The 22,456-nt window shown below is 31.8% G+C and overlaps 1 protein-coding gene and 2 long non-coding RNA genes across 6 annotated transcripts; 1 reads left to right on the top strand and 2 right to left on the bottom strand.

The window, feature by feature from the left end:
• Positions 1 to 200: 200 nt before the first annotated feature.
• LOC148614847 (proteasomal ATPase-associated factor 1-like) lies at positions 201 to 20,592 on the bottom strand. The gene is made up of 11 exons (XM_088589274.1): positions 20,497 to 20,592; positions 13,281 to 13,321; positions 12,369 to 12,472; positions 11,792 to 11,893; positions 11,014 to 11,109; positions 7,953 to 8,103; positions 6,627 to 6,821; positions 5,469 to 5,560; positions 3,651 to 3,766; positions 2,761 to 2,843; positions 201 to 1,815 (listed from the first exon to the last, which is right to left on the bottom strand). Exons 1-11 carry the CDS (start codon positions 20,550 to 20,552, stop codon positions 1,649 to 1,651), a joined length of 1,203 nt encoding a protein of 400 aa, XP_088445400.1. The 5' UTR covers positions 20,553 to 20,592; the 3' UTR covers positions 201 to 1,648.
• LOC148614849 (uncharacterized) lies at positions 5,567 to 14,780 on the top strand. 2 transcript variants are annotated; one of them, XR_015923788.1, is made up of 4 exons: positions 5,567 to 5,615; positions 12,205 to 12,487; positions 12,735 to 12,813; positions 14,256 to 14,780. It is a non-coding gene; the product is annotated as an uncharacterized LOC148614849 (long non-coding RNA). The 2 variants fall into 2 exon arrangements; XR_015923787.1 differs by lacking the exon at positions 12,735 to 12,813.
• LOC148614848 (uncharacterized) lies at positions 17,707 to 20,394 on the bottom strand. 3 transcript variants are annotated; one of them, XR_015923786.1, is made up of 3 exons: positions 19,634 to 20,394; positions 18,473 to 18,511; positions 17,707 to 18,261 (listed from the first exon to the last, which is right to left on the bottom strand). It is a non-coding gene; the product is annotated as an uncharacterized LOC148614848 (long non-coding RNA). The 3 variants fall into 3 exon arrangements; XR_015923785.1 differs by having other exon boundaries at positions 17,707 to 18,511; XR_015923784.1 differs by lacking the exon at positions 18,473 to 18,511.
• Positions 20,593 to 22,456: the final 1,864 nt, after the last annotated feature.

The raw sequence follows: 22,456 nt of genomic DNA, 5'->3' as shown, positions 1-22,456 counted from the left end.
TCAAAGTATGCAATAAAAAAATTAAATATTTTTAAGGAGGAATTAATTTTTGATTGACCAAACTTCGAACTTTTGGAAATTTAGAAGAAAGTTAGAAGTAAACCCACAATAAAACTTTCACAGTAATATATCACTGATCAGTCTAGTCCCTTGATGTAGTGCATGTTATAACTAGAGGGAAAAAAACAAACACAAATAAATACATTTGAAGCCCTAAGGCATGTAAACTTTTATAATGACAATAACATAATGATAACATTTTGTATACAATTTCATAAGATTTGTGTTTGATAATCTAACAACAAACAAAAACAACTTGTGTAATGTGTCAATTTTATGGTACATCTTCGTTTCAAACTGATCAATTTCAAGGATAATACATATCAGTTTATGTTTTTTTATGTTAAATCTTTATTAGCTTAACCATTAAACTTTGCATAAAGTATTCTTCAATTAATTTCTTTCAACATAGGCATTGAACCTACATTAATCAAATGCAATTTAAAAATGAGCAAGGGGATGCAAGCTACTTTGTGCTAAGAATACCCCCACTCAACCTGAAAAAGGGCGACACTGAAGCAAAGGTAAACAGAAAGTAGGTGAGCAAGGAACCTGAAAATAGGAGACACAGTACAAGTCACCATGCATAAACAAGAAACTAAATATCTAAGCATTCCCACATATAGAAGCTAAGAAATATGTTGCAAAATGTGTAATGGACAGACAGACAAGGTAATTGCAATATAGCCCCCAATCATAAGAGTGAGGGTATCATATACCATTTTCTATAGGCCATTCGGAAGTTAATAAAAGTACATACATGTTTTAATCAACAATATCATCTCTAAGGCAGCCAGACCCCATAGTGTCCTTTATAAAATGTAGTTTTTTTTATTTTATTCACAAAATCCAATATTACATTTTTTGTCCTTGTTTAAACAAATAAATCATACATTGATTAAAGCTTTATTACAACATAAGGTCTTTTTGTCCTGCACTAAATATTCAATAAACAAAAATTTTAAAAAATAATCCAACTATAAGCTATGTTAAAATGGTGGACTTATTTTTATTTCAATTGTGACCACTTTTCAGGATTTGGCTACATTAGAATATTTTACCAAAAAATGGCAAGTGCAGATCTGTCAAATGTCATTTATTAAATCATTATAATTAATCCAATTTGTAAAAAATATGAATTTTTTGTGTAACATCCTAGATATTGACCAGTTTCATGGATCTTTAATTGAGTTATCTTTATTATTGTTTCCTTTAACTTTGCCGTTTTTTTTACAGTCTGTCTCGAAACAGAAAAAAGAAATAATTACATTCTAAATCAATTTTCAACATTCATCCTTATATTGCCATACACCTAACAATACACATGTATTCAGAGCTGCGACCTTTATCTTTTATCAATATATAGTCACATATACCTATTATAGTAGGCCACTTTTAACTCATGACTGTAGGCCAACTGCCTAAACTCCAGATAATACTTCTTTGTCTGTAACACCTTTTAAAAACCTATCAAACAGGTCCTGTTCATCAACAATATGTTAAAATTGGCGTTCATAAAACCTGCATTTCTTGCTTATGCACATTGTTCCCTATCCAAAGTAGAGATCAGCAAATATTATCTACACTGTCACAGCCCTGCATGATCTAAGCTGTATTTCCTGACCAGCCCATCACGACATGCTGTATACACATGTGTATTGTCACAGACAACTTTATATAAAGGGTCACAATCAGCCCCTGAGAGCTCAGTTGTTGTGTTGCACATTTCATTCACAAAGAAGCAGGAACCATCCCCTGTAAATCAAAGGTATATTTATATATGAACACATTAGGCCATTCAAAGTTAATTTCTTGGTTCTTAATCACTCTGTCATTTCTTTTGAGGGTACCTCACTACATATTTGTATTGCCATATAAAAATCACCTCCCTCTTTACAATTTCTGTTTAAGGACAATGTAAGAAGCACCCTTATCAATTTTTTTTCAGGAAATATAAATATAAAAATAAATGCCACCATCCCTCATTGGTTTTGATGAAAAATGACCCCAGAACCAAGAACTTATCAATGAATGACCTTACATTACCATTTCTTGTTCTCTATACATGTACGGAAATAGTGATCTTAAAGGAAAATATGCATCTATGTTGTAAAAAAATAACCAGGAAATTTACAGTAATAGTCTATTTAATTTATACTTATGTAAACAGAATTTTACTATTTTAACTAACTCATTCAATTATCCAGCACTTTTTGAGGTCTATTACAGTTTTAATGAAGTTTTTTTTTATCTATGATCATGCGTCATATCATGCTTCTTGTGACATGATTTCTAAAATTATTTTTCCAAATAAAAATTTTGACTAGAAATCTACGATTATATTCCCTAATTCAGTTTTATTGTGGACATTGTTCATGGAATTTTCTATCATGCAACATTTGGAACACGACCATTTTCAATATATTATGTGCATGCACAATGCACATCACATGTAGGGATAGGGCAGTGTGGCTTCGTAGTACATAGTGAGATTTAAGTAGCCATTTAATCAACTTGGTACAAAGATTAATTCTTTAACTGAATAAGTTTAACACAGGCCTTTCACTATGGGGTCTAGGGTTCAATCCTTGGTGGTGACAGTATACGTTTATGAAGTAAATCATGCTCTCCCATTACAGAAAAATGTTTCAAAATGGTCAACACTGCAAAACATCATATGAAGTTTAAGTTAAGTTATACCTGTACTAGTGAAAAATCCATTGTTCTGTCGACAAAATGATAAAATGGCAGATCGTGATTCCTTCCACTCTTTTAATGGCACCCTAAAACAAAAAGTCTACTTTCTCAAACAAGAGCCAGATGAAAAAATTATTATTGAAGTAAGGAAGATAAATAATTTCTATGCTTATAGATTTCCTTTCCTCGTTTGTCTACCCCGGACTTGACTTTTTATGAGCAACTCAGCGGGTGTTTCTAGAAAAGCAGAGGATGCTTACCCTACCGGTGCACCTGGTCCATGCTCCCAGTTTTTAGTGGAGTCTGAGTTGCTCATTTACTTTTGTTACTATGTATGTATAATTTTAGTTACTTTATGTTCTTTGTTGTGAATGTCTGTTTTCCATGTCTGGTCTTTGTCCCTGGATTACATTCTTTTGATTACCGCTATAACCTTGGTTCCCTTGATTACTCTTTGAGTATGAAACTGATAAAATTACTGCACCTGGTCTGTATGCATTTGAGTGTTCAATAAATCATGTCTTCTCTTCTAAATTAGTTATTTTCACCTGCCTTGATCTAAAGTGGAGGACTGCAGAATTTTATTTTCCAGTCATCCATCCTCACACACACCTTAATAGATTTAAATGAAACTTGTAGCATATGTGTGAAAAGTAATACACTGGTTTTTTCTTCAGTCAAAAGGTCAAACCTTAAGGTCACCCTTACTAAAACATCTTTGGCAACACCTCCTGCACAAAGTCCAGTGCCCTAGACCACTCGGTCATAGCCTAGGTGGTGTTGCCTAAGATGTCACAGCGGTACGAGTTTGAGTCCCACGGAGGGAACGACCAAAAATTTTGTTCCACTGTTTTGTTCCTTTATTAACACCTTACAATGTATCAGTCTCATACCTCATATTCCTCAAATCCAGTATGGTAATATGACCATCTTGTGTTCCACATACAGCTGAATTCTCAGACAGAAAACAACAGCAATTTACTGCTCCATGTGCTGGTAACTCAAAGATCTGAAATAGGTTTGAATAATAATATTTTGACATGTCTATTTTTGGTGCATAACTTCAAATTATTCTTATGATATGGTGGTGATAATAATTTTATGAAACTCTCATTATCACTGTTAGGTTGTTATTTTATGTACTCTGACTAAACAGTGAAGGATTAGGTAATTACAAATTATTTTAAAACTGTGCATTTTTGTGTCTTTTAACTGTGTAGCTAAAATTTGGAAAAGGAATACTTTACTTCCTATAATTAGTTACATACAATTTGTTTAAATCTTTAACATGAAGCCTGGGAAAGCTTCCTATGCTATGTTTGGTGGAGCAAACAACAGTTCCTTATTGTTTATCATGTATTTGTTCAGTTTGAATATTTGTCTAATGGGTATTGCACAGTATCTCTAATTAAACAATAATTACAATGCTACATTTTGGCACTGTGCAACTATTTAGAAACAACACCTTGGTAAACTGCCGTGAAAAGTTTCACCATCTAGGATAGTTTTTTTTCTATTAAAGTATGCAATTGTAATATCTTAAGCAGCTATGTGATTCAGATGTAAACAATGTATATTGCTACTATGTATTTGTTATCTTGTACAACTTCTATCTTATTACATGATAATGTAGAAGATCAATTAAAATGAATAAAGTTCAATGTAAGAATAATCATCAAGATTTGACTGAATTTTGTTAGCTTTAATTTTAGCCACACACAAAAAAAATATAAATATTCATAACGTAAGTGGATTTATTAATGTTTCCTGCACATTCCAGATAAAATTACAAAAACAGGACATTAAATGATACTCTGCAAGAAAGCTATGGATATCAAACATAAAAAAAATATGAACAGTTATGTAACCACCTCTGCATATTGTAAAGCCTCAAAAGAAATGAGGTGTTTTTACATATAAAATCATCTCATTTATTTTGAGGCTGTTATATAACTTATAAATTAATGTACAAATTATACATCCTAATCACTTCCCACATAGCTAAAAGTTAAAAAATAATACAATTCAAAGTCAGATTTGTACAAAGTAGGGAAAAAATCTTTGGTGATTTATTCTAAAGTTATCATACACAAACCATATCAAAAAGGAAGAATGGAAAAGTTTAAAACACTTTGAATGGGATAGTGATGGTAATTAATCTTGACTTGTATTTTTCATAGTATCAAACAACTGTACACAATTTGAATAAATCCATCTGTCTGATCTCATGAAATCATAAGTGGGTGATGTTTATTACATCATTACTCAAAAACTAGACATGGGAATGTGCTGATAACAAACCTTCATCTGTATTTTATAGTGTCACACACTTATGAAGTTTAAAAACGAACTGTTCTCATATTATCATAAGGGAACCACAAATGACAGGAAAAGAAGACTGATATATATATATATATAAATATATATACAATAAAATTCCAGGAAATTACACATTGGATTGAGATAAAAATTTAACCTAATTTTTGTTTTTTAGTATTAAAACCATTGGGTGAATTTAAAAAAAAAAAAAACTTATATCTATTCTCATGTTATCTTGAAACTACCAGGGGGATGGACTGACAGACTGACAGACACCTGATCATGAGAACAAATGGTATCTCAAATAACTTAGCCATTATGTATGGGGTTGTTAAACCAAAATATTAAAACACATTCATTAGATAGATAATCAAAACCTGTAAATGACTTGCCTTGTTTCTTGTGTTGAGACTGTATCCCTGTATAGACCCTGTCTCTGTTCCTATCAGTAACAACTTCCCTTCAGTTGCAACCTCTCTTTCACCTAGATGGATAACAAACATATGTAACTATGTTAAAGATTCTTTTTTTTACTAAATGTAAGCTATATTTCTAAGTGAAGCAGGACTTAATCTCAATTACACAAAGTTCATTAAAACTTTACATCAATTGAAAATCAACAAGTGTTTTAAAGGCAATCTTGTGTTCAACCAATGTATAATAACACGAAATTGCTTTTCTCAATCATTGATTAAAATATTATTCAGGTTTGAAAATTTTATAAATGATTTTTTTCTGTATTTAAAATGTAAATGCTAGAATACAGAGTAACACATTAAGTCACACAACTGCAAGTCAATTACAGGTATATAAAATTCAAAATCAGTAATGGTAAAGTGATTCATGGTGCAGAAAAACCCACCAAACAAACTTTCTTTTTCAGTCAACATAAGCTATACTTTCACATAACGATACTCATTTCTGCATTCAGATCTGCACTTTTTAGGAAATCATGCATTAATCTACCACTAAAATCAACCAAATGAAACCAAATTAGGAACAATCACTCTTACAAAATGCCAATCTCATGTACAATCTCAAAAACACGACAACCAAATGAAAAACTATGGTTATGTGATCAGTAGCTGTTTCTGAACAAGAAATAATTTGAAATGTTTTTGACACACATGAATCACCTTCTGTCAGATTTTTATAAAGACTGCTACTTAGTAGAACTGCAAAAAAGGCCACTTTGATATAACTGGAAGAATATCATCCCTGCATTCATCCAACAAGAATCACCCTAATTCTTTGTTAAAAATTTTGCAAATAGACAATTTCTTGAATTTACCCATGTCCTAGTATGGTATACAAAAACTTAAATTTCTTACCCAATCCTATTTTAGTTATAAATGAATTGATAAACATATGGCTTTCAAAAGTCATGAATGGAAGGGGTGGATTGCTTCAGTGTTTTTACAATTATTTGTCATCAATCATTTTTCTGAAAAATAAAATAAATAAATACCTGACATTGCATTGCTCTCATTTTTGGTGACCCTGGATGTTTATATATTCAATACCTTTAAGTGGCCTTACAGGTTACTTACTAGTCTGACCAGCTGATTGACCCATATCCACCCCTCTGTGAGGTACACCAATACAACAACAGTTGACAATCCCCCCACATTCTTCATAGCTATACAGGCAGGACTGTTGTCCTACATCCCATAATTTAACTGTTCCATCTTTACCACAGGATAAAATGTTCCGTCCTCTGTCTACTACCACTGTATCCAATATGGCTATTAAATTAACAACGATTCAATTATCATTTATAATTTCAAAAAAAAGTTCATAATTTTTTGTCTCGTACAATAAGTTTAAAGGCAACCATTGTTAAAGCAATAGTCTAGGGCCAAAGATACTGACAGAAAAACACACAGTAAATTAAAAGAAGAAAAGTAGTTGAGTAAATAAGACTGCTCAAAAAAAACTGGTAGTAAGGATAAGGTGCACTGGTAGGGTAAGTGTCACCTACTGAGTGTCTCATATCCTGTTTGGTGAAAGGAGAAGAGAACTTTCACAGATCATCCAATCTAGCCTTGTTCAACAGCTATATATGGAAATTTTGGGGCAAATGTAATATTCAAGTTTCTTGGAAAGGCCTTCTTGGAGTAATTTATCATTAACAATAACTGATAGTCAAAACTACAAATCTACAGTAATTCTTTTTACACTGTTTATTAAAATCATAGGGTGCAAAGAAAGATAACTCAGTTTACACTATTCAAAAGTGATACTGATGTAAACTATTTGATCTTGAAATTTTATCATTACTTTCTTCTATATTAATCTATGTAAAAGTCTAAAACCAGCCAGAAACCATTTAGTACTCAATGGGCATCATGTTAACGAGTAAGATTAGTGAAATTTAAAAACTGTAGAAGATTTCTTCAAACCATAACCTCTCTATAGACTGGTATGTCAATCAATTGATACAACATTCAGGAACAGTTACATCAATAATAATTTTGACAGTATCTAGGGTAAGGGAGGAAAACTCCAAGACAACGATTGTCCTGACTTAAGCAAGTTGACATAGAAAAGTTTGATAATCAAGACTTCTAATACCTGTAAACTTTTGAAACAGTTCAGAAGGAAGGTTTCCCCCATTGACACTGTCTCATGTGGGAGATTTTTTTAATAATGTAAATGCAAATATTTAATGCTAAAATATGGAAGATGCTAAATATTTCATTGATTTCGTGGGCATCCCCCCGAATATTGGAAAATGAACAGGTTGTCCACTACTTCATTCTGTTTTTATACATTTCGTTAAGTTTATTTCATATGTAAATTATCCACATTTATTACACAGGGATCATTTGATAACTCACTGCCATCTACATAATAATTATTCTGTTTTTTCTTACCTGCTTTGTGACCTATGATATTTGCAGCACATTGACCAGTTTCTGCAGACCAAATTTTTAGCTGCATATCTGCCCCACCTGACAGGACAACAACTCCTGAAGGGAAGAATCTGCATGTGTACACATCACCAACATGGCCAACCAAATCCCTCTGGAATTAAAAACATGTTATCTGTTATCATTTTTACTGGGAATGCCTGTAATAATTAAGGACAATTTGGATTATTTTCACTTTTCAAAAGTTTGACCAAATTTCACCTGTTATATCACTTTTCAAACTTCATTTAATTTTGGTTCTTGGGCAATTACCCATATTTCTGTACATTTTGTCTTAAGGCATGACATTTCTAGTATAATGATTTTCATTGTTTTTTCTCAAAGATGACCTTAAATTACATATTTTAGGATTTTTACATAAAACAGATGGATCACCAAACTTGATTTAGAGATATCTGAGCCTTAATTAAGGTATTTTTTTTTACAATATTCAATACGGATTCAGTAGGAAATTTTCACTGTTTTGCAAACTATTAAAAAACTGGTACTATATATAAAACTTTGTATAAAATCTCCTGACAAAATCTTATGTTAAGATCACCTATCTGATGTTCTTTTATATTGCAAAAAGAAAATTGAGGGTCACCAAACTCTATGTAATATTAAAAAAAACCTAAAATTTCCATTACATTTCTACAGAACATTTTTCCACCAATTATCTCCCATAGAAAGAGGCCTCTTACAATTAATGTTTGTAATTTTATTATTATTTTTATGTCAAGTATTCTTTTGAAATAATTTAAACATATCACTTTTACATCATTTCAAACACTACTAGTTGACTGAAAAAAATATGTCTGTATGATTTTGCAAGATGACAGAAAAGAACATTCTGTGTAAAAGGTATAATCTACCTATGATCTTATATTCAAAATTATTTATTATTAACTAATAATAATTCAATTTCAAATGTAAATATTTCATGAAAAAACCATATGAAAAACATATGTTGCAATTTTTCCTTTGTATGTAGTGTAATTGTTGATGGCAAATAATGTCAAATAAATGAGGTCACTGTGTTCTGTTTTCATTTATTAAGGATTTCTGTAGAAAATCAAGACAGTGTTTTTTTTGGGTTTTTTTTTCTTTTAAATGGTCATACATTTAAAATCATGGACTCATTTTCTTTTTATTTCAAACAATTTTAAAATAAAAGTAAATAACTCCTAACAGCTTTTAATTCAATTAATTTGTAAGGGAACACTGAACATGCTTGTATAATGAGTCATCAACTTTTGATACAGAAAAATCCCTGCTCCCTCTGAAATCATAACAAGTTTAACATTACATTGGAACAAAACATTGGTAGGATAAAACTAACTGTGTGTGTCCCATTGCTTTTCTTCTATGTCATACCTGTTAACTCTCCCATATTAAAAGGGGAACTCCCACAAAATCAATGACAAATTTAATATCTTTCCCATTAAAATGTGCTACAATGTCTGATGAGATCGAACTTAAGTATGGTGTTCCCTAGGTATCTGTTTTAGGTCCAAATCTATATATTGTATATTCTCAAAGCCGATAGGTAAAATAGGTAGATGGCACAACATGTGTCATCACTGCTACGCCGATGATACGCAAGTTTATCTAGTTGTACAACCGCTAGATAACTGGAACAACATATCTGAGGGACATGAATAAGCATCTGGATGTATAGTAATAAGCTAAAGCTGAATGAAGATAAGACCGAACTGATTATTTTCCCACCAAAACATAAAGCCAAAGACTTTTCGAACTGTAGTGTTCGTTTTGGAGGAAACATCATTAGTAGTACTGATTGTGTTAAGAACTTAGAAGTCTACTTTGAAAAAACACTCTCGATGACAAAACAGATCAGTGCAATATCAAAATCTTGCTTTCATCAGATATTGGCCGTATTTGTCATTACATCACAGAAGACACATGTAAAACTCTGCTCGATGATAACATCAAGACTTGATTATGGGAATGTACTTTTAGTGGTGAAATTCAAAGGCTACAACGAATTCAAAATACCACCACTAAAGTTATATTAAGGAAAAGAAAATCAGATCATATCACCCCAGTGCTGAAATCTCTCTATTGGTTCCCTGTCTCTTACCGTTGTCAATTCAAGTTGTTGCTGTACATTTTCAAAGCTCTTACACGCAAAGCTCCATTTAACATTCAAGAACTGATTAAAATCTATAGACTGTCGATATAATTGAGATCGGGATCTTAATCTTTGTTAGAAACACCAACTACCCAAACAAAGTCATACGGTGAAAGACAATTGATAGATCTGCTGCCTTTCAATGGAACGCTTTGCCAAATGATTTGCGGGACACAACAGTGAGTGTGGATGTTTTTAAAAAGAGAATTGAATTTGTACAGAGTATAGAAATATATTCAAAATTAAGAGAACCAAATGAAATTTAAAACATGCATGGAAAAAGATAGGATAAAAAAAAAACATCTTTTTCCATGCATGTTTTAAATTTCATTTTGGTTTATTTTATTTTCTCTTGATTTTGAATATATTTCTATACTCTGTACAAATTCAATTTCAATTAATTAGTTTTTTTCACTTTGTCTCTTATCTTAGATTTTTTTTTAAAATAGATTGTCTACACTTTTATCATCTTTTGTCACTTCAGTTCATTTTTTTCATTTTTGTTTCATAAAAATAGTATCATTGTGTTACTTGATATTCATTCAATTTTATTTTGTCATGTTTTTTTTTTTATTTTTGTAATTTGATGTACTTATATCTATTTTTTTATGTATGCATGTTATGTACAGCGCTTTAAGTATATGTATTATAGATATAGTGCTTTATAAGAAATGTAATAATAATAAATAATAATATTTGTGGGAGATTTTTTGTTTAAAATCACAATATTTTCTGTGAATTATACTTAATAATTACATTTTACATAAAAAAATGCTTTTATGTAAAATCTACCTTATGAGACACTGTCAATAGGGGAGACTCTCCCACATGAACTGTTCAAAAAATTATCAGATATGTTTATGTACTTACCCTGACTTCTCCATTACTCGTCTGCCACACCTTCAGTTTACCCTCACTATCAGATGATACACCTAGACCACCAGAGGTTACATCCACACAACTTACCTACAATAACAGATCAGCCAGTTAAACAATAAATCAGAAAACATAACAGTCACTTAATATATCAGTCAGTAAATATAATAGTCAGTAAACATAGCAGTCAGTTAACATATCAGTCAAGAAACATAACAATCAGGAAACAACAGTCATTTAACATATCAGTCAGTAAACACAACTGCCAGAATATGTAACAGTCAGTTAACATAACAGTCAGTAAACATATCAGTCATTTAACATTACACCCAGTAAACATAAGTCAGTTAACATAACAGTCAGTTAACATAACAGTCAGTTAGCATAACAGCCTGTAAACACAACAGTCAGTTAACATAACAGCCAGTTAACATATCAGTCAGTCAACATACCAGTCAGTCATCATTACAGCCAGTAAACATAATTCAGTTAGAAGTCAGATAATGCATAAAATTAGCACTTTGCAAGATATATCATCTTTTATTTGGCTTGCTTTGGTTGATTTGGTGGATTATAGTGGGAGTTGAATGTATGGCTTTTCTCCAAACACAGATCTGTATCAAGAAAAAGTAGTATGTAAAAAAGCAAAGTCTGTAAGGTGTTCTTTTTCTACTCCGTGAATCACCTCTACCATAGGCAGTCCCTAAATTGTATATGGATGGGTAATCAAGTATTTAACTAATATCAATATTTTAGAATCTTTGGCACTTACACTTTTCCTGAGATTATGTATTGTAGAATACTCTATCTGTGGGGCTACAAACTTTCTGCTATATTCTGTACTATTGTCTTTGTATGCCACTGTTATGGAATTCTGAAAATGAAAAAAATGGCAATAAATTATTGCTTTAACTTCATATATTATGGAACATTTATTTCAGGAATTCTCTACAATACTAGAATTTAAATAATTATTATTGATGCAGGATTTGAAAAAGTGCAAAAAAAAAATATATCATATTTGCTTGAACATATTTTAGAAATAGTGATGTTAAAGGTATGCAGTTTTCAGGTATGGTAAAACCTATTCTAGCAACTGATCTTTGATTGAGCTTTGCACTATTTTAATGTCAGTGAAATGATGCCTTAAAACAAAATTTCATTTCCCTTTTGTTTTGATTTTAGCAGTGTTGTCTGGGGACAAATTCCCTTGTGGAAAGGATATATTCACAAGATCACACAATAAGAAAGCAGGAAATTAATTCAAACTAAACTCAATCAACTTTGTAAATGACCTACACAAAAACACAAGACAATTGGGCACCAAAACAAAGGGAATTAGTCGTTACCATAGTAACACTCTGTACAGTAAAACCTTGAGATCCTGATGCGAGTGGGACACCATTTGATGAGCATCCTTCAGACAACAGCTCTCCATGTACAGAGGGATTATCTGTTTGAAAAATGGGTAATGTAACAAATTGAAAGAAAAATTATGAAAACAAGTCATTAAACCCAATTTTCCATGAACTACTATTGTGAATTACTTCCTGAATCCAATTTATACTTATCATTAAACACATTGTCTTCCTGAAATGCATGAAATATCTGCCATTGGATGAAAAAAAAACAACAATGAATCTACCAGTTTCATTAACTTATAGTATAGTATTACATGTGCTTTGGCTTACTGAAATTTGTTATTATTTTTTTAGGGTATTTCTAGTTTCCTGGCTATACATGTAAATGAATGTACAACTTCACTAGTGTATCTTTAGCTGTCAAGGTTGATTTGTATGTAACATATTTTAAGAAACTGTCCATGTAAAAATCAGGCTGATCCTATAGTATGTGTAGCACAGGGTAAACTTTATCCTACTGAATTTTTTGTTCCAATGTATATATTATATTTATGTCAAATAGTATAAAGTTTGCTTTAAATTGACGATGGATGGTTCAGAAATTGATATTTAAGTTACCTCCCTTTTTTCAATGAATTCCAATGCTTTCCATATAGAAAAAATTCTTTTCAATCGTTGCAGTTAATCAAAAACCAACATTCAACTTTGTAAAAAGGATGCATTTGTGATATGAAATAGGTGAACATTTTTTTACCAAATTTTGTCATTTGTACCTACAGCCTGGTTTTTGCTTGGACACCCTCTTAATTAACATGTAGAACTAATTACAATAATTGATATACAAGGTACTTGTACAATTATTGATCAAGCAAATAGTTCCCATTGTAAAATAATACTCACTCAGTGTCTTGAAGCTGATCCATACTTTTTCACCATTCTCTCTGAAAGAAGAAAAAATTTAAATAACATTGGGGAGATTATCCAGCATATAGACTAGATATACTGGGAGCTTACATACAGTTACCATTACAATGATCATCTCTGTATGTAATCTTCTATCTCAAACCCTCAAGTCTATCATTTGAACTATTTTTGTTCATGTATATATTTACAATACATTTGGACATTAACTGAACATATCTGACAACTTCCAAGCCATCTACTTTCAATTCTAAACAAAGCAAAGGCATGTACATTTTTATTAAAACAAATACATACAGTCACACACAAAAAAAAACCTAGTACAAAAGAGGCAAAATAATTTAAAGAGAGGTTCCATCTAATAAAACTGACTCAATTCAGAGAAAATCCCGGGTTGGGATACATTGTAAATCCCTCTTCCTGCTTTAACAGCTCAGATTTTATGATCCTTCATTTTTTGAATAATAAAACATGACTAATATATAACAAAACTGGCAACTTATCACGGTATATATATATGTATTACCAATCAGCATGGATAATTCTTCAATTCTTAAATGATACAATGTAAATATACACATGTAAGAGACCAATGATTTTTGTTAGTAGGGCTGCACATGTGTATATAGAAGATCGTGCTTCAAACTTCAGTCTTCAATTCTGAATTTTTAAGCCTAGTGCAGAACATTTTGTTTAGAGACCATTAATAGTATTTGTCTTAAGCTGCTTACCAATAAACACAAAAGTTTGAAATCTATTCTAAGTCTGAGACTGGTCTCTTGTGTCCTTACTGTTTCTCATGTTAACAAAAATAGATTTTATTATTAAGATTTTCTGCTTCTATACAAAACAGGATTGGGAATCAAGGTATATTTTACTTCATTTTGAAAAAAAAAAACTAGCACAGGTGCATTTCCTTATTGATGAACTATAGACATGATATTTAAATTACAGGTCAAAGGTTTATTGCAAAGTACATGTAGGTGCCAGCTCACATGTCAACATGTTTTTTTGTGATGTCTTTTATGGCAGACTTTATAGCACAGAAAGGAAGTTATGTTTACTAAAAAAGAACATATTTTGTGAAGCAGAATAGAGATTTGAAATAAGAAAGTATTGGCATATATACATGTATTTGTCTATTTAGTGACTCCAAAAAAGACAGTGTAACTAGACACAAATACATACATCATGTAGCACTTGGTAGAGATTCAACTTAAGATTTTGTCAAAAAGCTGGAATTTTTTACTGACAACATATTTGTCCAGTGTGGTGGACAAATTTTTTTCAACAGACAACATTCCAATAAGGACAAATTGTGCTCTGCTAATTGCTGATCTATTCTTTCACTCTTACAATGCTGACTTTAAAGCTGATCTGATCCCAAAGAATAAACATTGTTCAGCAAGATCCTTTGATCTCAGTTTCCATTATTCATTTTTGTATAAACATGATAAATGACATTTTCTTTCAAAACAATCTTAGTTTTGGGGACTTTATACATCCCATATACCCAAAATAACATGAAATACCTGTAAAGGGCACTACAGATACTATGAAGTCAGCCTCATATCTTGACTTACATGTACATGTACACGGAGAGATTGATGGGAAAGGAATACCAAACTATACCAAAAATTTCTCATTCCGTACTGTCAACTTTTCTTTCATCTGTGGCAACATCCCTTCAGCACCTGTGTATGGAGTGAACATATCACAACTCATACATTATGCCAGATCTTGTTGTAAATAAGAGGACTACTGTAGACTACATGTACATACAATTAGACTTTTAGAACAGGATTATATTGCTATAAGAGTAAAGTCATGTCTACAAAATTTTTATGGTAGTCATCATAAACACATTGTTATGGTGTATACATCTGCACCATAAGGACCGACTTGTTCACTGTGTAATTGTTTTCTTTTCCTCTTTCATCTTCAAAAAAGAGGATGCTTACCCCACCAGTGCACCTGTCCATGCTCCATGTTTTTTGTGGTATTTGGGTTGCTCATTAACTTTTGTTTCTTTGAATGTGTTACTTTGGTTATTTCATGTTCTATGTTGTGGGTATCTGTTTCCTCTACCTAGTCTTTATCCCTGGAATATATTCTTTTGATTTCCTTTCGACTCTTAGTACACTTGACATACATGTACACGAAAGCCAATGTTTTGTAAAAAAAAATAGCTTTTACATAAGTGGAACTGCCCAGTCTGTATCTATTACTGGTATCTAAAACATGTTGGGTGTGGGTGACAAATATCAATGGGGCATTTACAAATGTGACTAGTGTTACTTATAGGCAAACAAGCACCTTGTTGTAAAGCTTGCCAGCATGAACATGCACCATTTACGTTGTGCTGAAATCTATTTACATTGAAAGAAGGTACAGATCTACTATACATTAAGTACAAAAAAATGCACAGTGCAGGTGTACACATTGTATAAATTGTACAGTATAATTTGTCTCCTCTAAACTTTACTTGCATTGCTTGAAATAGTTCAAATTTCCTCTGACCCTGCAAGCCTCTTCTTTTTTATTTTTGATATTGATATGTCGGGTTGGGGTCAGAAGGATGTGCCATACAAAAAGTTGGAGATTCCATGAGAGACCCTGTTTTGTTGACATTTTAAATCATGTACACGGTTATCAAAACTTCAATCAAAAATGTAATTTTAGTTGCAAATATGGTATCAGCATACTGGAAAATGATTCCAGAACCAAACTAGGTACATGTAGGTATGACATGCACAATTTCAACCTGAAAGTCGTTAAAAGCGGTTGGAGGGTGGTACGCCATGGCACCTCTGAATCTTTAACTTTTTGTATGGCCTTTCGTTCTGAAGTTAGAACCCAACTCGACATACATGTATCAATATCCAAATAAAAATGAGGAGGGTTGCACGGTCAGACTCAGAAGAAATTTTAATGATATTAGGGAGGTCAGTCAAAATATGAAGTATATAGAAAATGTACAAGTTTATATTAGTTTGAAAGAGCCCAAGAAATGTAACTTACTGGTGCAAAAATTTTTAAAATCCGTCAAGGGGTTCAAAAGTTATTACAATTTAAAGTTCAAAATTTTGGTCATTTTTCTTGCGAAGGCAAAAATGTCACATTTTGGGCACTTCTGTGGCCCACATAAGTCAAACAGGTAAAGAAATTCATACATTGTGTCTTAATCATTTAAATAAAGCCATTTCATACTTTGATTTAAGCCATTCAGGAAACTTGTATCTTAGATACAAAGAAAATTACACTTTTTTAAAATTGGCAAAAAAACACTTTGGACTTAGTTTTTTTTTTGCTATGTGTCAACAGCATCGTGAATTAAAGTGCCATTTTTGGATATTCATATTTGGAAATTGGAAGGTAGTAGAAATCTGATACTTTGCTGTTCTTTCAAGAGTAATCCATTAAACAGAAATAAATAAACAAATATTATGTCAAAACCTCCGATTTGTTTTTCATTGGAATCAGAAACACTGCGGCAGACCGCCTTTTTTTTAAATGCGTTTTTTCAACAAAAAAATACATTTTTGCTTACTAAGAATTCAAAAAAAATATTTAATTTTTTCTGTCACTTGTTTTGTGTGGCAATAAAGTTGCTTGACTTGAAAAATCATGTTTTTCAGCTCAAAAAAAATTTTTGAGGTCGAAAATTTACATTTTAGGGTAAATTTTAGAGCTATTTTCAGTGGAAAAAATGGCAAAAGGTCAGACAAAAAAAGACATTTTGAATTTAAAAGCAGTTTTTAGCACATGACAGTTATTGTTATTGTGATTAAATATGTAAAAACACATTTTTATCAAGAAATAATTGAATTATATTTAAAAACCAACAAGCAAATGTTGAAAAATGGGGGTAAATCGAACATTTTTGAAAATTTCAGATTTAAAAAAAAAAACGCATATTTATGCTTATATTGATCAAAATATCAACCTACCATATACTTATGTGGTACCATTTTAAAGCTTAGAATCTAAGCTATCACATGAAGATACTTTCATCTTATTTTGCTATAAAATGTTTAATGTGGATGAAAATTTGTTAGGCCTATACCTTAAATGAAGCCAGACGATAATCAAAATAAACATACATTTTTGCCGCAAAAAGTGGCAAAATAATATTATATCAAGGTCTGGTCAATTCTAAGATTCCTAATGTAGTCTTGTAATGTTTTCTTGTTTAAATAGGGTCTTTTAACATAATAATAATCTCATTATTATGTTAAAATTGAATAAAATTTCAAAAACAAATGCTGTTTTCCCAAGAAATTGAGAAAATTTGTATGAATACATTGACTTGAACCAATGCGCATCCTTTCACTATGGAACTTTGAAGCCCTAGCTGTTTCCTCATGTGTACTATTATGTACATTAAATGATAATAAACAAAATATCATCATTTGATTAAGTTTAATGAACTTTTCGAAGTTTCCATTTCAGGCCAGAAGGGTTTCTTCACCAGGATCTACTATGTCTGCCAAATCTACAAAAGAGATTATGTACATAAGGACATTACACCTATTAACATCATTTACCTTATCAATTTACTTACAGTTAGTTTACTTTCTATTAAATCATAATCTGGTTTGCTAACAATCTGAAAAAATGTAAAACTTTATTTGATGTTGGTTGCTCACAAAGCGGTTGACAAAAGATGTGGCGAGGAGTTAAAAACACCAAACTTCCTTTTCCAGAATAATTATCTTCATTTCAAAACAAGAAGATTGTTTTATAAGGTTATATTAATGATATGTTAAATAACTTAATATGAATAATTTCGCTGCGTGATCCGTCTGGTTCTTCTATCAAGTGTTGAACTCTCTTACCAATCAGGTTATCGGGTTCAGGTGTGTCTGGAACTACCCTACTTACTGTACCCCACATGGTCCTACCTCAGACTCGACCCATATTCGTCTCATAGCATAGCCCACTATGCTGCTCAGGCCATCTGAAATAAACAAGTAGTGGTATTCAATGAATATGTACTGTGAGGCAGTTTTAAAGCAGAGTCTAAACACAAAACTAATCGACAGTTCTTGTAAGTAATATATGATTCAAATGTAAATGCTTATTTGTTACCATAATTAAAAGACTCAAAAGTTTTATTATTAAAATAAATAAAGCTACTAAACTAAATCAAAGTATAAAAACTAACTTACCATGAATTCGAAATATCTCCAGAACTCAACAAAATGAAACTAAAATGATGAAAAACAAACAGAAAATAAAACTAAATCATAATAAAATTTACATCACAGTTTACTTTTTATATGACAAAATAAAATAAATATTTAGGCAGCCTGTTTACTAATACTTTCTTCTGAAATAAATCAATAATTAGAAGAAAAAACATAGTACAAGTATGTTTCATATACATACAACAAAAGATTGGTATTATGAGTCAATCAATGTGATCCTAAAAAGGCCAAAAAAATATTAAACCATAATTAATTAAAATTTAATGATAAATAATGTATATTACTAGGATTTTAAACCTTTTCCAAGCAATTGTACATGTATATGAATATTAAATAAGTAGAGCATCTACAATCCTCTAAAAAATGAATATGTAAGTTAGCTGTTAAAAATTGTACAATATGAATATATAAAGTAAACTTAAGAAGATGCAGGTCATATGTAAAATATGCAATTGCCACATATATAAATCTCATCAAAAAAGTTCTATTTATCAAGTAAAGTACAAGCAGGGCTACATGATAATTGTTCTAATAAAAGTCATAATTAATATATATGAACTGATAAAATGAAAACCAGAAAAAAAAAGTTGTGTATCATTTGAAGAAGCAATTTAAGGTTGATTTTTTTTTCTACATATGATAATTTTGAATAAATAAAACAGTTAAAATAAATATAAAGAAGGTTTATGCTTAAACATGTGAGTTTCATATAAATTGGGCACTACATATAAATTAAAATTGAATTATCAAGGAAATTAAATGCAATATGTGCAGATTCTCCCAACCAATAGAAAAAAAGCAAGGTAAAATACAGAGACTTCCGATAATATAGGAAAGTCGATAAAGTCCGAAAGATTTTGAATGGATTGCAATCAAACGTTGGGAGAATTTACCTCATTACATATTCATCCTTTAATAAAAATGTTATGGAAACATATTCCAACTAATGCTAAATGAGAGTGATCTTTTTTAAATCAGCTCATGCAGAATCAAACGAAAATCAGACCTTCCAAGAAGGTGAATATAGTTTTTAAGCTTGCAGATGATAAAAGGTCATTCTAGAATTTGACCTTACGGAAACAGGGCGATTAGGCTTATATTAGACATAATTTAGGTACTTACCGTAAGTGATTGGCCTCCATGGCCTAGGTCCATCGTTGTCTGCACCACCAGTCAAAAATCCGTCCAGAAAACAGTCGGTAAAAGGCATTTATCCCCGAGTGTTCGAAAATCTTAACAGAAGCTATGGCGGATCAGTAACATCCGGTTAGCAAGAACGATAACCGGTCCCGCTTTAATTTTTGTGAAAACCACGCCCTGACCACCCTAATATCCAATCGATTCCGCAAGCTATTATTGTTTTTCTTCTGAAACCAGGGTTACGGATGGACGCAGAAAGGATTAAATTTTCGGAATCCGACTGTCAGTGCATTCCGGGTACGCAAAAACTATTTTTTTTCAACATGTTTTTCCTTAAAATTACGTAAAAAATATGTTTTGTAACAAAAAAATTAGCCTGACAACCGGATTATCCAAATTGAAGATATTTCCAAAAATTTAAGCCATAAATGAAGAAAATCGGTCCAGTAATAGCTTGCGGAATGAATTTTGAAATAGGTATGATCTTTGACACATAGTTTTTCAGGCGGCCATTTTTCTCAAAGTATCGTCACTTCAAACGTTTGTACCAAATGACCACCAACTCCAATAACAATGAAAGTTGTATATTTAGAAAGAGAAATGTCTCATCTTCAATTACATATATTTGTTTTGTCATGCAATGGATTTTTAACCATTTTCTAACGTGTTAAAGTTGACTCAAAATTGAGAATTTTGCTCTCGCAAGAATATCGATAAACGCACTACCGACCTCCCTAATGATATTAAAGCAAACTCATGAACTGTTTTCTTGCAATCTTAAACATAGTTATACATTAGCATATACAGTCCCTATATTATTTTCACACCATTGTAAAAATACTTACCTAAACACTTGATTCCAATCGGCTTGCAAAATAATTCGTCCACTTCGGGACATCATTTTGTTTGGGTTTATAAAAGAAAGGGAAATGAAACAACCGTATATTTCGTGTCAACTCGTCCCCTTCAAAGTAAGGTTAAAACAATCATGACATTGTATTTATGACAAGATGATTGCATTTTAAATCTACTTTTAAATTCTAAAGTGAGATGTTCGCAATCTTTTCTTTTTAGGGTTTGTCAATGACTCCATATTACAAATTTAAGATTCGCCAGACATTTTAATCAGTCTAATAGACTCCAGCCGCTCTACCAAATCGTTTTGCAAAAAAAAAAAAAAAAAAAAAAAAAAAAAAAAAAAAAAAATGAAGTGGAGTAAAATAAAGAAAGAGAAGAAAAGAAGAGTCGGTATTGATAAGTGGAAGCACTTGATTTACTTTGTTCTTATTGAGTAAAGACACGAGTTTATTATGTGAAATTCTGAATCCCATTTTCATAAAGGCAAGGGGTTATTAATAAATATAAACTACTGTAAAAATCCTTGATAAAGGTAACATATCGACGTACGTGTCGACAAGTTTAAGACAGATCGCAGAATAAGCATGCAGGACTTACCTATTAAAAAGTTAATTGATCTATTAAGACATGAATGGGCTTTCACTATAACGATCTACCCAATTGATGACGATTGATGACTTCAAAACTTGATAGACTATTCTTTATTTAAAAGTGTATCAGACTCTTTCCAGAATAGTTGATGGAATATGTTGCATAAATAGTTAACTGGAACCCGACTCGAGACCATTGTAAGGAGTAAAGAGTAATCAGGGAACCAAGATTCTAGCGGAAGTCAAAAGGGTGAAATCCAGGGACAAAGACCAGACATGGAAAACGACACACAACAAAGAACATAATAATACGTACATGTAACAAGAAACAAAAAATCTGGTAGCATGAACCAGGCGTACCGGTACCTAGGGTAAGCATCCTCTGCATTTCCATAAACACCCATCAAGTTGTTCACAAAAAAGTCAAGTCCGTGGTTGACGAAAGAAGAAAGGAACCTATGACACGCTGAACAAAAAGGTTCTTATGGTGCAGTTGGAAACACCGTAACGATCCACGAGTTCACGATGACGACCATTCAACTTCTGTAGTGATTACTTTAATCTTGTAGCAACATAATTAACCCTGTCCCAAAAGCCTAATTGTAAGAAGTCTAGCGCGGTACAAAAATTCTGAGTAATTACACCAAGCTCTAGCATAACGTATGAGTTGTGATATGAAAACTCAATACGCAGGTGCTGAAGGGATTTGCATTTTTAAAACAATATAAAATACTGCATATCAATTTGTGGAGGACAATTTCTTCATTTGAATTTTATCCCGATCTCGTCACTGATGGTATTATAGCATAAGAAAAACACTTTCCATAAAACTATCTCGCTATAAAACCCGGCCTTTTCAACATAATTTTGGACTAAATTTTAAGGATCTAAAACGCTCAAACACCGGTGTTTCACCCCCTGTCCTTCATTGAGGGCCTTGATCGGTCCTTTAGAACCCTGGCCGAATCTGGGCTTCCCCTTCAAAGAAAGTCTGGCTATACCCCTGGACCCTATCAGTAACAAACCACTTTAGATGGTCTGAAAGAGTAATCAAGGGAACCAAGGTTATAGCGGTAATAAAGAAATGTTGCAGGGACAAAGACCAGACAAGGAAAACAGACATACATAACAAAGAACCATCTGACGTAGTATGTTTCACATACATGTATGTTGCTGTTTGTGTGTATCTTGATTTTTAAGCCAAGGACCTTTTACTAGATTACTTTTTTCATTATACGGAGAAGGCCGGCATAATACCTAAAATTGTGTCAATTACATGGGCGGATCTAGCTATATATACACTTTGAAAAAGAGTGGTGCCAACCGGGGTTCCTCAGAGAAAAAGAGGTAGTGTTAG

The sequence above is a fragment of the Perna viridis genome, chromosome 6 (genome assembly GCF_037379345.1).
Source record: "Perna viridis isolate PV_CMFRI_1.1 ecotype Kerala chromosome 6, ASM3737934v1, whole genome shotgun sequence".
Lineage (NCBI taxonomy): Eukaryota > Metazoa > Mollusca > Bivalvia > Mytilida > Mytilidae > Perna > Perna viridis.
This window is presented reverse-complemented; position numbering and strand designations above follow the sequence as displayed.

Coding starts and splice junctions, on each gene's coding strand:
- LOC148614847 (XM_088589274.1), bottom strand. CDS start 20,552: ATGATGTCCCGAAGTGGACGAATTATTTTGCAAGCCGATTGGAATCAA. Junction 8,104..11,013: donor CGAGTAATGGAGAAGTCAGG/GTAAGTACATAA, acceptor TTTTAATTCCAG/AGGGATTTGGTTGGCCATGT. Junction 1,816..2,760: donor TGGATTTTTCACTAGTACAG/GTATAACTTAAC, acceptor TTTGATTTACAG/GGGATGGTTCCTGCTTCTTT.